This window comes from Cervus canadensis, chromosome 17, assembly GCF_019320065.1.
Source record: "Cervus canadensis isolate Bull #8, Minnesota chromosome 17, ASM1932006v1, whole genome shotgun sequence".
NCBI classification, from domain to species: Eukaryota; Metazoa; Chordata; class Mammalia; order Artiodactyla; family Cervidae; genus Cervus; species Cervus canadensis.
The window spans coordinates 27054583-27068191 of record NC_057402.1 but is presented as its reverse complement, the minus strand read 5'-3'; the positions used below and the strand labels follow the sequence as shown (position 1 = coordinate 27068191).

General features: G+C 33.0%; 1 protein-coding gene across 5 annotated transcripts in view; it reads right to left on the bottom strand.

Annotated features, from left to right (window-relative positions):
* Positions 1-13609, bottom strand: part of HECTD1 (HECT domain E3 ubiquitin protein ligase 1) — a 71692-nt gene that overhangs the window by 29056 nt on the left and 29027 nt on the right. For all 5 annotated transcript variants that reach the window (XM_043489797.1, XM_043489800.1, XM_043489798.1 and 2 more), the window contains exons 12-21: positions 10072-10294; positions 9335-9598; positions 9139-9215; positions 6070-6204; positions 5396-5542; positions 4481-4575; positions 3162-3267; positions 1320-1454; positions 664-803; positions 55-378 (exon numbers count right to left, since the gene is read on the bottom strand). In XM_043489797.1, coding sequence (XP_043345732.1) covers positions 55-378; positions 664-803; positions 1320-1454; positions 3162-3267; positions 4481-4575; positions 5396-5542; positions 6070-6204; positions 9139-9215; positions 9335-9598; positions 10072-10294 — 1646 coding nt within the window. The remainder of the gene's footprint in view (positions 1-54; positions 379-663; positions 804-1319; positions 1455-3161; positions 3268-4480; positions 4576-5395; positions 5543-6069; positions 6205-9138; positions 9216-9334; positions 9599-10071; positions 10295-13609) is intronic.

Sequence of the window (13609 nt, the reverse complement as noted above, 5' to 3'; positions counted from 1 at the left end):
AATAAACAAAGCTCTTTACTGAGTTTTCCAATTTACAAAGACTCCTCAACTAACCCTGGTTCATTGAGACTGCAGTCATCAACATGGGTATACAAAGAAGTCCAGTTCTGTCCATCTTTGGATACCTGGAAAACCCAATTTCTCAGTGCAGACCTTCCATAACCACGAGCATGACGAAGTGTATATGCTGATGGTATCACCCAGAGACCCAGATCTATGGCAAACCAGGCATTCTTATCATCGTTGCTATGACAATTTAAAGCTGAATTGTCACGACTCAATATGTCTTCTAAGCGGCCATAAGGTAGATTTCGTCCTTCTGATGATGTTACTACTACAAGTCCATAAGCAGCTGGATTAACCCATTCATATGCAGTTCTACATAAAAACAAAGAAAATGCTCTTAAGCAGTGTTAACAGGTAACACTTTTACAATAACTGCATTTGTTCAGACTACCTTTTTTCCACATAAAATTACATTTAGAAAAATTCTATAGTAATTTAAGCAACTTTTCTTCATAAAAAGAAAAATTTGGATGGGGGTCTTAAATTTAACCTAAAAGATGAAATTCCTAGAACGACAGAATATTCAGAGTGGTTTCTACTACCTAGATTTCTTTTCCGGGTGAATATTTTCAATCTACATTAAATAGAGTGACTTACTTGGCATTTGTTCCAATCCAGTAAATGATTCCATTTTCATCAAAATCATGCTGGTGCCGAAATATAAAATTTTGGCCTTCTCTTAATTTTCGAACAAAAACAAATGAAGATCGGTCAAAATCGTACCACTGCTTTGCTACCTACCCAAAGAAAATATGGAAGACACCTTAATGATGATATTTTGAAGTTCACTGCCCACTTTGTTCCTAACCCTTTAATGTGATTTTTTAAATAATCAATATTCATTAAAAAATATTTGAAAAAGAAAAATAACTAGAAAATTCCCTAACCACAGCACCCCACTATTAATAACAGAGAGTATTTCTTTAGTCTATTATTTCAACAGACAGAATAAAACAAAGTCTCGATCATACTGTACAAAAACATTTTTCTCTTATCAGTCTGTATATTATGATAGCCAAATAACAGTCAAACTAATCGAAATAATTACCGAATTGATAACTCCTTTACTTATTAGCATTAAGGTTTTGCTCACTGTTTTAGTAGTACAAATAACTATAATAGACATCTTTATGAAGAAACCATTTATAGTCTAAACATTATTTTCTAAAATGGAATTCCCAAACCACTTTTCTAAAGGGCTAAACCACAGCAAAAAGAGCTTATTTCACACCACGTCCTTGCCAGAAACTCACCATTTTTAAGAGATACTGTTCCAGAGATTCAACTGTAGCTAAGGGTTCCATCTTCAACATTCTGCCAGTCCTGTCTATTAATGAAGTTTCACCAGGTGCACGTTCCAACCGAAATCTTAATCTTCTTGTAAGTATCTACACAGAAATGATTAAAATGCTTCAGGGAACGCAGTGTTTTTATCTTAGCATTTTGAAAATGAGAAATGTTACATAACACAGCAATTGAGATTAATAAAGTATAACCATAAAGAAGTATCTGTTTCCTACTAAATGTTTTAAAGAGGTTCATTGAATAAGTAATATTTTGAAGAAAGAAACAAACTACTTATCTCTAAAAAACTTCAAACATACATGGTTTAAATAAAATTATTATAAATCACTTAACAGATTAACAGAAATATTACAGCCTTAACTGGTAACTTGCAATTTTACAGATAAGTTATAAAAAGCAGCTAATTAACTTATGCTTTTAAAGTGAGAATTATTAAATAATCTATGTCTAGTAAACTGAAAAACTACAAGACATTTTAATAGCTTCCAATCCAATGTTTCAGTAAATAAAACAAGTATGTGCTTCATTTCTGTACAAATCTTAACTAATTTCTATAGCCACAGAATTAAACATTTATATGTACATTTGGGAAGCATTTCCGACTACAAAATTACCAGAGGGCACATCCCTAGCTTTCCTGTCCTTGTATCTTGCACAGTCTCCTGAAATGATATACAAATAATAAAAGATGTTGCTGCTCCTATAAGTATAACCTGGGATATCTCCAGTCTTTGAGACTATTTCTATCTCATTCACCTATCAAAGATAAAACCTTTAAAATAATAGACAAAAATCCCCTTGTTCCTCTATAATGTTCTGTTGGAAGTAAAGCAAAAAGTAGACCTCTACAACTTATTTAATATATGTACCATGTCAGATATAGTAACAATACCGTAACTCCCTGAGCAAGCTTCCTAGTCTGGAAATCTAGTGCCTTTGGTAACACTAATGGGTTCTTGGGGGAATGCTAAGTTTTTTTGTATTGAGTAGGCATTGTTAGCGCAAATATAGTTTTTTAGTCACTTATTAAAGGCTGTATTTAAAAGAAACTATTTGATGCAGAGAAATGCAGCAAAGGTCAAATAAAAGCAAGACTCAAGCCCAAATAACCTGTAAGTAAATGCTAAAGGAACCTACAGAAAAGGAAAAGATCTGTTTTGGGATATTAGCAGTAAGAATTTTGTTCATGTTGGGATACTAGATGCTAACATAAGGATAATTTAATGAATTAATAAGAAAGACAACCAAATAATACTTAGGAAGAAAACGGGCTTTTTATAAAACCATGTGATAATGGCAGATTTCCAAAAGGATCAATAGAAATAGCTGAGGAAGGCCATCTCTACTCAATGACATACAGAAAACAAGAAAAAAAAGTCGTGCCTGAAACATTTTCACATTTTCTTACATGCTGAGTTACACACAGAGACAAAGGGACTTAATTCATAAACAGATGGGACTTAACTCTAGAACAAAAGGATTTTCTTTTTTGTTTTCCAACTGAGAGTGTCATTTTCCACTTATGATCTACTAAATATGATTTACTACTAAAAATAAATATTAAAATACTAATACATTCAAAAGTCATTAAAAAGAACAATCAAAAGGAACTAAGGGTTAAAGAATTTAACTATTAAGCAATCATTAAACAATGATCTGTCACAATTTGTTTCAACAATCACAATCATTCTTTAATAAAATATAAATTTTTTTGTTTTTTTTTTTTTAAGAAAAATAAGACTGCTTCTAAATGCATTGAGCAATAACAGCAATTGCATTTTCATGGTTACCTGGAGGTTATAAGTGGATCCTGGTGTATCATACAAATGGAGAGGTAGACGTTCAATAGACTCTAATACAGCTATTAACTTTCGGATTAATGCAACAGCTGGTCGGCTAGGAAAACAAGTAATTGTTAAGAACTTCCATATAAGTTCAAACTAAAGTTCAAACAGGGTCTGCAACAGCCAATTCATACAGACCCCTACTTTCTGTATTAATGCAAAGTGAAGTTTAGTTTTTCATTAGATTACAACTGAGTAAGCAAAGATAATCTCATAACTCAATTTCTTTACTTACTAAAATATTTCATTTTTCATATGAAACTTTCACAACTGCATTCAAAGTAATGTATAATTTAACGTGTATTTTATTTTTTAAAGCTTCAACGATTTTGTTATATAATATTTGATACATATAACAGACTATATAAAGCAGCGAAGTTTGGAAAATGACAGTACTGTTAGCGAGGCAACACGGGTATAATATTTCTGGAAAATAACATGACAAGTTATATCAGGAAGTTTTAAAAAATCATCAACTCACTAAAACTATTTAAAGCAATTTATATAAAAAGACATTCCCCCCCCCAAAAAAAAAAAAAAGACATTCCCACCAAGACAAGTATATTTTAGTATTAGTAATATTTTGCAAAGAGTTAATATGTTTAATAGACTAATGTTTCAATAAATGATTATATATCTATATAATATAATACACACTCATTTAAAATGGTATTTAAAATTAATGGAGTTGAATTCCATTTATTATTTAAAAAATTCAATCATATTCAAAAGTAAATAAAATCATAAAATGAACCTTTATCAACTCACGACCCAGCTTCAACAGTTACCTATTAATGGCCAATTATTTCTGGCTATATCCCCAATTATTTCTCCCCTTTCAACGTATTTTCAAGAAAATGCCAAAGCATTTCACCCAGAAATACTTTTGAGTATGTAGCTCTACAGAAGAAGTTTTAAAAAATAAAATCATATCATCACCACAACTAAAAGGGAATGAATACTTAGTACTTAATATCATCAAATATACAATCAGTGTTAAGATGTCCAGTTGTATCTTAAAGATTATCTAATTTAAATAAGTGGTCAGCTGCATTCACAGCAGACATGGATTTTTTCCTTTTATTCTATTAGATTAAAAAATACTTTAAAAAAATCTTTCCTTTTTTATATATTTATAAGCTGCTCTTGTACTGAATTAAAAAGTTCCTATTTTGTATATGAACACTATATTAGACTATTTCAAAAGAAACCTATCAACTTACAAACACTTCAAACATAAAATTAGAAGAAATTTGGGGATTTACCTTTCGTCATCTTCATTTTCACTAAAGGCTGTTTTAAAAACATTTATTCTTTCTACCAGTTGACTACAATCTTGTTTCATATCTAAATCCATGGTCTTAAAAAAAAAAAAAGATTTTATGGCTGATATTGAAATTAATCAATAATATTAATATACATTACAAAATTATCAATATTATCTAAGGGAAATCATTATTTTCTTTCAATTAAAATTTTTTATTATATGACCAGTAGATCATGGCTAATATCTTTACTGTTATAATGGATAGCAATTACACTCCTTTCCTCAAAGTGTATACAAGCTACTTTCAGATTATTTATGAACATTTTGCATTTTAACAGTACTACTTACATTAATTAGTATTAGAAAAAATACGACTGGTATATCAAAACAATGATTTCATGCACATTAAGTGATATAGAGTGATGATATATCAAGATAATTTTAATAAAGGAAAAAAATTTTATCATAATAAAGAGATATTAACACAGACTAAACTGAAGGGAAATATAAGGCTACTGGTAAATATTGATACCTGTCAAATATTCACATAAACTTCCTAAACTGTCACTGCTCATAACTTAATCTTATCCAAATATTTTAGGTATTTAAAAAGGCCTACTAACTGTATTTTACAAAAGTTATGAGGAAATCAGAGCAGTCAATAATGTTAAAGCATTTTTTTCAAACAAATCTTGAATAAGTTATAATCAGGTAACTAAAAAGAAAATCTAAACTCAACTGTTTAATTCAACTGGCTCAAACTACTGGTAAAACTTAATGGCTGGAGAAATTATGGATGTTAACATTTACTACAGTTTTTAATACTCCTTGACAAAATAAAGTAAACCTTGCTCTGTCAAAAGTGTAGCTACAAATAATTTTCTAACTATACACTTCATTCTGTACTACTTACATTGTTTAAAACAGTAAGAAGCGCTTGCACCAAGCCACTGCTGCACATCTCATACGGTGAAATTGTGTTTTCATCCTTCAAAAGTACAATCAGATTTTCTAAAGCTGTCTTCATTAAATCTCTCCAAGTGTTCTCACTCTCAATACCCTAAAAGAAAAAAAAAATTTTTAAATAAGGATGATGAAAAAAGCCAACAGGTCTTAATATACTTAATTTATCAGAACATCAATTACCATGAAATTAGACATTAAACAAGATTAAGAAATTCAAATTATTAATGCAAATTTTCTCTACCAGACTTGGCAACCTCATTTGTAAAAGGCTGATTATAATTATCTTAGGCTTCACAGGCCACGCATCTCGGTCACACCTGTTTAACTCTGTCATCGTAACCACTATAGCAGTTACAGACAACATGGAAATAAATGAGTGTGGCTGTGTGCAATAAAACTACCACAGAACAACAATTTTACACATCCACATAATTTTCAGAAATCATGAAATATTGTTCTTATTTTTGATATGTGTTCAACCATTTAGAAACAAAACCATACAAAATTTAACCCATGGGTGATAATTTGCTGACTCCCTAATCAATATCTGGAATAGTAAAGATAAAGAAGAAAAATTAAATTAAGATCACTGCGTGTCATAAAATCTAGAGGCTAACATACTTGTCTATTTGTATGAAGTTCCCAAGATGACTCTAACTGAGTTGCTATGTTTCTGAGTGTTACCACTACTCCACGAGGCATGCTTTCAACAGCTTTAAAGTGGTCGTCATATAAATCTCGAGCCATAGTTCGTACCTACCAAAATAAAAATAGTAAATGTGAATTTTTACTACAATTAATAGTTTTACCAAATCTTCCTTTTAAATATATAACCTTTAAAGTTAAGATGTTTGGCCAGTTTCAAGATCCAAAAAATGTTACTACTTCTATGCATGTACATCAAAAAGACTTAACAGTTAAAAAACCACCAGCAGATTTTAGGCAACTCAGAGAACATATAATTTTAACTTTTGGTTATTCAAACTTTATGTTCATATACTAAATATAAGTTTATTTTATTTAAATAAAATTAAAGCTATAAAGGGTAACTTTGCTCTTTTTTAACAATGTTTTATGTGAACCAATTAGAAAATACAAATAAGCAAAAATAAAAGGAGAAAAAAAGGAAAAGAAAATTATACCATCTATAATTCCATCAACTGAAGTTGAACCTTTTAACAGTCCAGGGTATACTTTAACTTATATGTTTTTCTTCTATTTACATTATATTATTCACACAAAATATGATGCTCATGTATTTATATATTACATCAAGAGCAAGAATGACTATTGTCAGTTTGGGCACTAATTACCTCTCATTTAAATTAAAGTAATATTATTTGAGAGAGGAACCCACACATGTCCCAGGCTTGAGTCTGATGAAATTTTGTATGTAACACTGTTTTTATGATTTATTACGATTTCATTTATATCACAAACTAACCTAGCATAGCTCTAATGTTAATAGAAAAAATTTTGCTCTCTACATGAATTAATAATATGTTACTATTCTATTTTGGTATGCCTCTCAGAATTAAAAGGTAAGTAAGTTCTGAATATCAGGCAACAGTGAAGAAACTTTATAAGCAATATTAAGAAATAACAACAGGTTAAAACTGAGTGTATACAAAATTATTTTTTATAATAGATAAAATGATTTTATCTATTACTTTACAAGAGATAAAATTATTTTTACCTAAAGTTAGTATATTTTGATACATACAGCTTTCACACACACAAGAATAACCACATGTTCACTGAGTTACTACTGATTTCAAGAAACTGAATGAATAATTGTATTTTTTTAAGAAAATTAAATTAGAGGACTGAGATTATGCTCTCTTTGATTTACTTTTCTTTTGTATTATAAAGCTCACTTCCCTGTGGGTTAATCTAGATTTGGGTGGTTAATACAATTTCCTAGGGGCTCAGATGGTAAAGAATCTGACTGCAATGCAAGAGACGCAGGTTCAGTCCCTGGGTTGAGAAAATCCCGTGGAGACGGGAATGGCAACACACTCCAATATTCTTGCTTGGAAAATTCCATGGACAAAGGAGCCTGGCAGGCTAGAGTCCATAAGTTGCAAAGAGACAGACACAACTGAGCAACTAACACTTTCACATTTTATTCCAAAAAACTCCTGAGATAGCTGAGTGGTAGTTTATAAAGAATTTAAGAGTTGAGCTTCATCATTTGAGAATTTCGTACCTGTGAAATCAACTAGTCACTCAAATTTATGTGTAATCCACAAATCAATACTTGTAGCACTTTTCACAGTCATTTGTGGGCATGTGTATGCAGTGCAGCAAAAACTTAAAAAACGTGACCACGGCCTCCCAGGAACCTACACCTGTATTTCTCCAAGAAGCAATTCATGGAAACTTTACAGAACATAACTACCATGAAAAAAGTAAATTGTATTTAGTCCAAGTTCCTCTTACCATATAATGGCTACCTTCAAATAAGATATTTCTTCCTCAAAAGCCCTTAAGATATCCTGAATCGGAAGGAATCTCTAGCTTAACAGTCTACGTTTACAACTGGAAATTATTATATGTAATAATTAATGTCTTCATATATTATATATAGTGTTCTAGTAAAATCCCTTACTATTATTTCTATGGCCAAAGCCATGCAAACATAAGTACCCTCCCATCTCAATCACTCAAAGGCATTCTTTACATACTGTATGAAAAAAACTGTATCATTATTATATGTAAAATAAAAATGTGTCATCAGAAGATAATGAATCTGAGATTTTACTTTCTTTTTCAAAAATAAAAAAATTCAATAATTGATATGGCAGATGGAAATATAATGGACTTATTAAAAAATGTATGCTAAATGGACAGAATTTAAAAACTAGTAATATGAGTCAATAACATTTGCTTCCGTATCTTTTTGAGACGGTGACTTCATCTAAGATGGCCATTAAACTAAGTATCAAATTATCTGGGTCTAGATCCAGGAATTCAAACTGCTTCATCACAAAGTATTTAATCAGGATTACAAAATAAAATAATACAGAGTCCCCCGTATGGGACTCTGTGGGAGAAGGCGAGGGTGGGATGCTCTGAGAGAATAGCACTGAAACAATTATACTATCAAGGGTGAAACAGATCACCAGCCCAGGTTGGATGCATGAGACAAGTGCTCAGGGCTGGTGCACTGGGAAGACCCAGAGGGATGGGATGGAGAGGGAGGCGGGAGGGGGGATCGGGATGGGGAACACATGTAAATCCATGGCTGATTCATGTCAATGTACGGCAAAAACCACTACAATATTGTAAAGTAATTAGCCTCCAACTAATAAAAATAAATGAAAAAATAAAATAAAATAAATCCCCCGTATCACTAAAAATACTTCTATCATTAATTAAAGCATAAGTTTAAAGCTTTGGTGACATTAAAAACTCAAGATGATTTTAAAATAATTTAAATTTTATTCTTTGTCTCATCAATTTTATTTCTATTTTAATATTGGTGTTTAGTGTATACACAGAAAATAACTAAATGTATACATATTATGAAAAGTGAGGTAATGAGCACCAAAAAAGGAAAACTAAAAATATATTAGATGAGGGTAGCCTATGTTTTTTTTATGCCTCAGTTTCTGAACTGCCAATAATCTATCTCTAAAACCCTATGTCGGTGTAAAAGACAAAACAAACCAAATCCCACAAATTTACCTTTTGCTTAGTTTTTTCTAATTTAGATTTTAGTTTTCTTCCTCTTTTGCCAGTCCAGCCAGTCACAAATTCTGAACCTTAAAAAGAAAAAAAAAGACATTTCACAGAATGTATTTTGTGAAATTTAACAATTTATGTGCAATTTAACATATTCATTCATTCTTATTCTGCTAAACTGACATACCTACATACTTACCCAGAGAAGTTTCTGCAGTAAATGAATGCCTGGTTCCTCTATTAGATTCAAACACAAATCCAGGTAAATCTTCTTTCAATACTGTTGCCTGCTGGCCATCTGAGTTATGAATAGCAATTTCTCCTTCTTTCAAACATGTTAGTGACCAATTCCCTACAGTGAGTTTAGTAGGTCCTGGTGTTGAGAGTATAGGTTGACTCGAAGTAGATGGCTTTACTTGGCCTCGTGCTCTTTGTAACTTCTCTAAGAATTCACTTCTACTTTCTATAAAGACAAAATGTTTTATACCACTTAAAAAAAAATGAAACTACCTACTGGAATATCAGTTTTATTAAAAAAAAAATTCACTAAAGTTTTGATCTTTGATATACTCTCACTATTTTGCTATTATTTATTTAGGTTCAGGCATAAAAACAATCCTCTGGCCAAAAATTTTTTGAAGTGGAAGGCATTTGGGAAAATATATGATCTGAGACAGCATCAAACATGTGCAATCCATTATTGCATGATAAGAGGCACCTTTACCTAAAAGCATGGTGAGAGTAATCCCTGTCTCAGACAATAGAAGGACATGAAATGCTTTCACGGCACAATCACTTTCTCTGGTGATATTAAAGAAAAGGCCATATGATCAAGGATATGCTACTGCTTCGACAGTGGTGGCAAAAATGAGCAGAAAAATAAATTATCAAAATTATAGAAACTAGTAAAATGATTTTGTAGAAACAAAATATTACCTGAACTATCCGATCCACCTTCGGGACTACCACTTGAATACATGGTGGCAAGTTTTCCATCCAAGATAAATCTAAACCATCCATTACTGCCATTAGATAATTCCAAGGCTGCTGCATCACTCCATATATACAAGCAGTCCCTTCCCCTAATGATGGACCAATCTCTCCAATGATATGGTTTACCTTGCTGCAATTCTTTAGCATCTTCCTGTGGTTCATCTTCCTGAATGTGTAAAATTATTCAATGAAATGTGAAAATAATTTATATTTCAAATATTTGTAAGTATTTATAAAAACATGACCAAGAATCATTTAGAATTAAAACATCCTGAATATAATATTCATCTGCCTATAGTTTAACATGTATTATGATTCAACTAATTATCTATAATCTTACAAGTCCGTCTTAAAAATGGTTAAGAAATTCACGTGACCTAAGTTATGACATTTCCAGGTATATGGGTAAAGAAAGCAAATGGATTAGCTCTAAACACAATAACCAAACTATCTACGACTTGATAAACTCACCGTATCCCTGGGCCCAAGAGATTATTTGTAAAAAATGCAGGTTTACACTAAATTAATGGTATCCAAACCTAGCAGTGTAAAAAAACTACCAGAGATGTGTTTTATCAATAAACTGTAAGGCCCCACCCTTAGCCAAGTGAATCAAAGGTACTGGATCATTGCTATAATGATAAAAATGTTAAACATGTTTTAAGAAAATAATAATTTGTAAACATTGTCTGACTAGCCTGGCATCCTAAAAGTTTTCATTTTGTTGATAACAAGTACATATTAAGAATATTCATCATTAACATATGATCTTGGCAAATGTGTGCATATATGCATGTATAGGTAAAGTATTTTTAAAGTTTTATACACTTACTATACTTAAAAAGACTTTAAGGGACTTCCCTGATGGTCCAGTGGTTAAGAATCTGCCTTCCAATGCAGGGAATTTGGTTCCATCCTAGTTCCCCAATCAGGGAACCCACATGCCATCAGGATCCGACATGCCATGGAGCAACTAAGCCCGTGCCATAGCTACTGAGCCTCCATGCTACAGAGTGTGAGCACCTCAACTAAAGCACGTGCACCTCAATGAAAGACGCTGCATGATGCAACAAAGAGCCAGTGTGCCATAACGAAGACCCGACACAGCCAAATAAACAAATAAATATTAAAAAAAAAATGTAATGCATCTTTCACATGTTTCCTCCCTGAAGTAGCAGTAGTTTATAACACTGAAATAAGATTGCAAAATATGGATTATAAATTTCTCTAATGTAAGTACTTGTGCTCCAGAACATGACAGATTAATAAGGATTAAGACTTGACTATCCATTGTAAACAAATTAAAAACCAAACAAAATATATGCAAAAGTGTTTTCAGATACTGGACAACAAGCAACACAGGATTGCGTGATCTCCTAGAAAACAGAAACAAATAAGGTAAGCCCCCTAGGCTCAGACAGTTTTCTGGTTAAGGTTTTAAGAAAAGGGAACAGAGAGTTCAGCAGTGTAAGGATATATGTCTGTCTTTGAAGAGTTTAAGGCAAATGGAATACGCATGGTAGATGAGTTCAGGATCAGGGAGTCAAGCAAAAAAGACCTCTAGAAACGTGCAAAGTGGTCTCCAGGACATCTCCACTGAGCATCAGACCACCTGTGTACAGGTGATGTTACACATAAGGCTGGGCAAAGAACGATTTGAAAACCGTAGGCTGGAAATTTCAGAGGTCACACAGGGTGATCATACGTTTGCATTCCAAACAGCCATAGTGGAAAATCCTCATACCAATAGTTGAGACTTTTTCCAAATCTGATAACTGTAAGCCCACAGAGCAGAGAAAATTAAATAATCCTGAGCCGGGGCTGACTCCCACATGTGCATGCACACATACAAGCTAAACACAGCTAAGCACATGAAAGACAAATTGCTAAAAACAAGTTACAAAGTTTTAAGAATAGCCAGAGGAAGAAAAGATTCAATACACACCAAGGAACAAGATGAAAAACTAAGGCAAACTTAACAGTATATAACACTACGCACATCCAGTGACAATGGAATATCTCTTCAAGTACTAGAAAAATGGCTGGCCAGGAATCCCTGCAGGCACTGAACATGTCCATTAAAAATCAAGGCCAGGACTTCTCTGGTGGTCCAGTGGTTAGGAATCCACCTGCCAATGCAGGGGACACAGGTTTGAACCCTGGTCTGGGAAGACAGAGCAACTAAGTCCGTTTGCCATAACTGCTGAGCTCACACACCCTAGAGCCCATGCTCTACAATAAGAGAAGCCACTGCAATGAGAAGACCACGAATGGCAGGAAAGGACGCCCCAATACTCCAACTAGAAAAGACCATGTGCACAGCAACAAAGATTCAGTACAGCTGAAAAAAATAGGGGGTCAAAATCAGTCCAGTGGTTAGGACTCCAAGCTGCCACAACAGGGGGCACAGGTTCAATCCCTGATTGGGGAACTAAGATCCCACAAGCCAAGCAGCATGGCCAAAAAAAAAAAAAAGATATTTTCGGACAAAATTTCGAAGAATTTTCTGGCTTGGCTTGTCATTTTCTAAATAATGTATTTTGAAGAATAAAAGTTTAATTTTAATGAAAACAATTTACTGATTTTTTTTGTTGTTGTTCTTTTATAATATAATCTTTTAATGTCCTATCTAAGAAACCTCTGGCAGACTCAAGGTCACTAAGATTTTCTTCTTTTTCCTCTAGAAGCCTTACAGTTTTAGTTCATAAATGTTAGTTCATGATTTATTCTCTGTTAAAAGGGGCGAGATTTCATATGTCTGCATATGTTATCCACTTGTTCAAGTGTAATTTTTAAGAGATCACCCTTTCCTGACTGAATTACCTTAGCACTTGTTTGAACAACTGACCATATATGTATCTATTTTTACACCACTAGCACACTTTCTTAGTTACTACAGCTTTCTTTCAAAGGATACTTTGGCTATTCTAGGTTCCTATAATTTTCATATCGGAGAAGGCAATGGCACCCCACTCCAGTACTCTTGCCTGGAAAATCCCATGGACGGAGGAGCCTGGTAGGCTGCGGTCCATGAGGTCGCTAAGAGTCGGACACGACTAAGCAACTTCACTTTCCCTTTTCCCTTTCACACATTGGAGAAGGAAATGGCAACCCACTCCAGTGTTTTTGCCTGGAGAATCCCAGGGACGGGGGAGCCTGGTGGGCTGCCGTCTATGGGGTCACACAGAGTCGGACACGACTGAAGTGACAGCAGCAGCAGCAGTAGCATAATTTTCATATAAATGTTAGAATTTGTTTGTTAATTTCTACAAAGACTGCTAGAATCTGTAACCTATCTTTTGAAAGAATCCAAGGGGATGAACTCAGATAACACTTCTTATTTGGTTTTTGTTAAATGTCCAGTAATTTAGGAAATATACACATTCATCTTTAACCAGGCAGGATTCTGCAACTATAATCCATACTCTATCATTCTCTCAAAAATAGTATTACTCAGTCGCTAATACTTAGGAAGCATTCA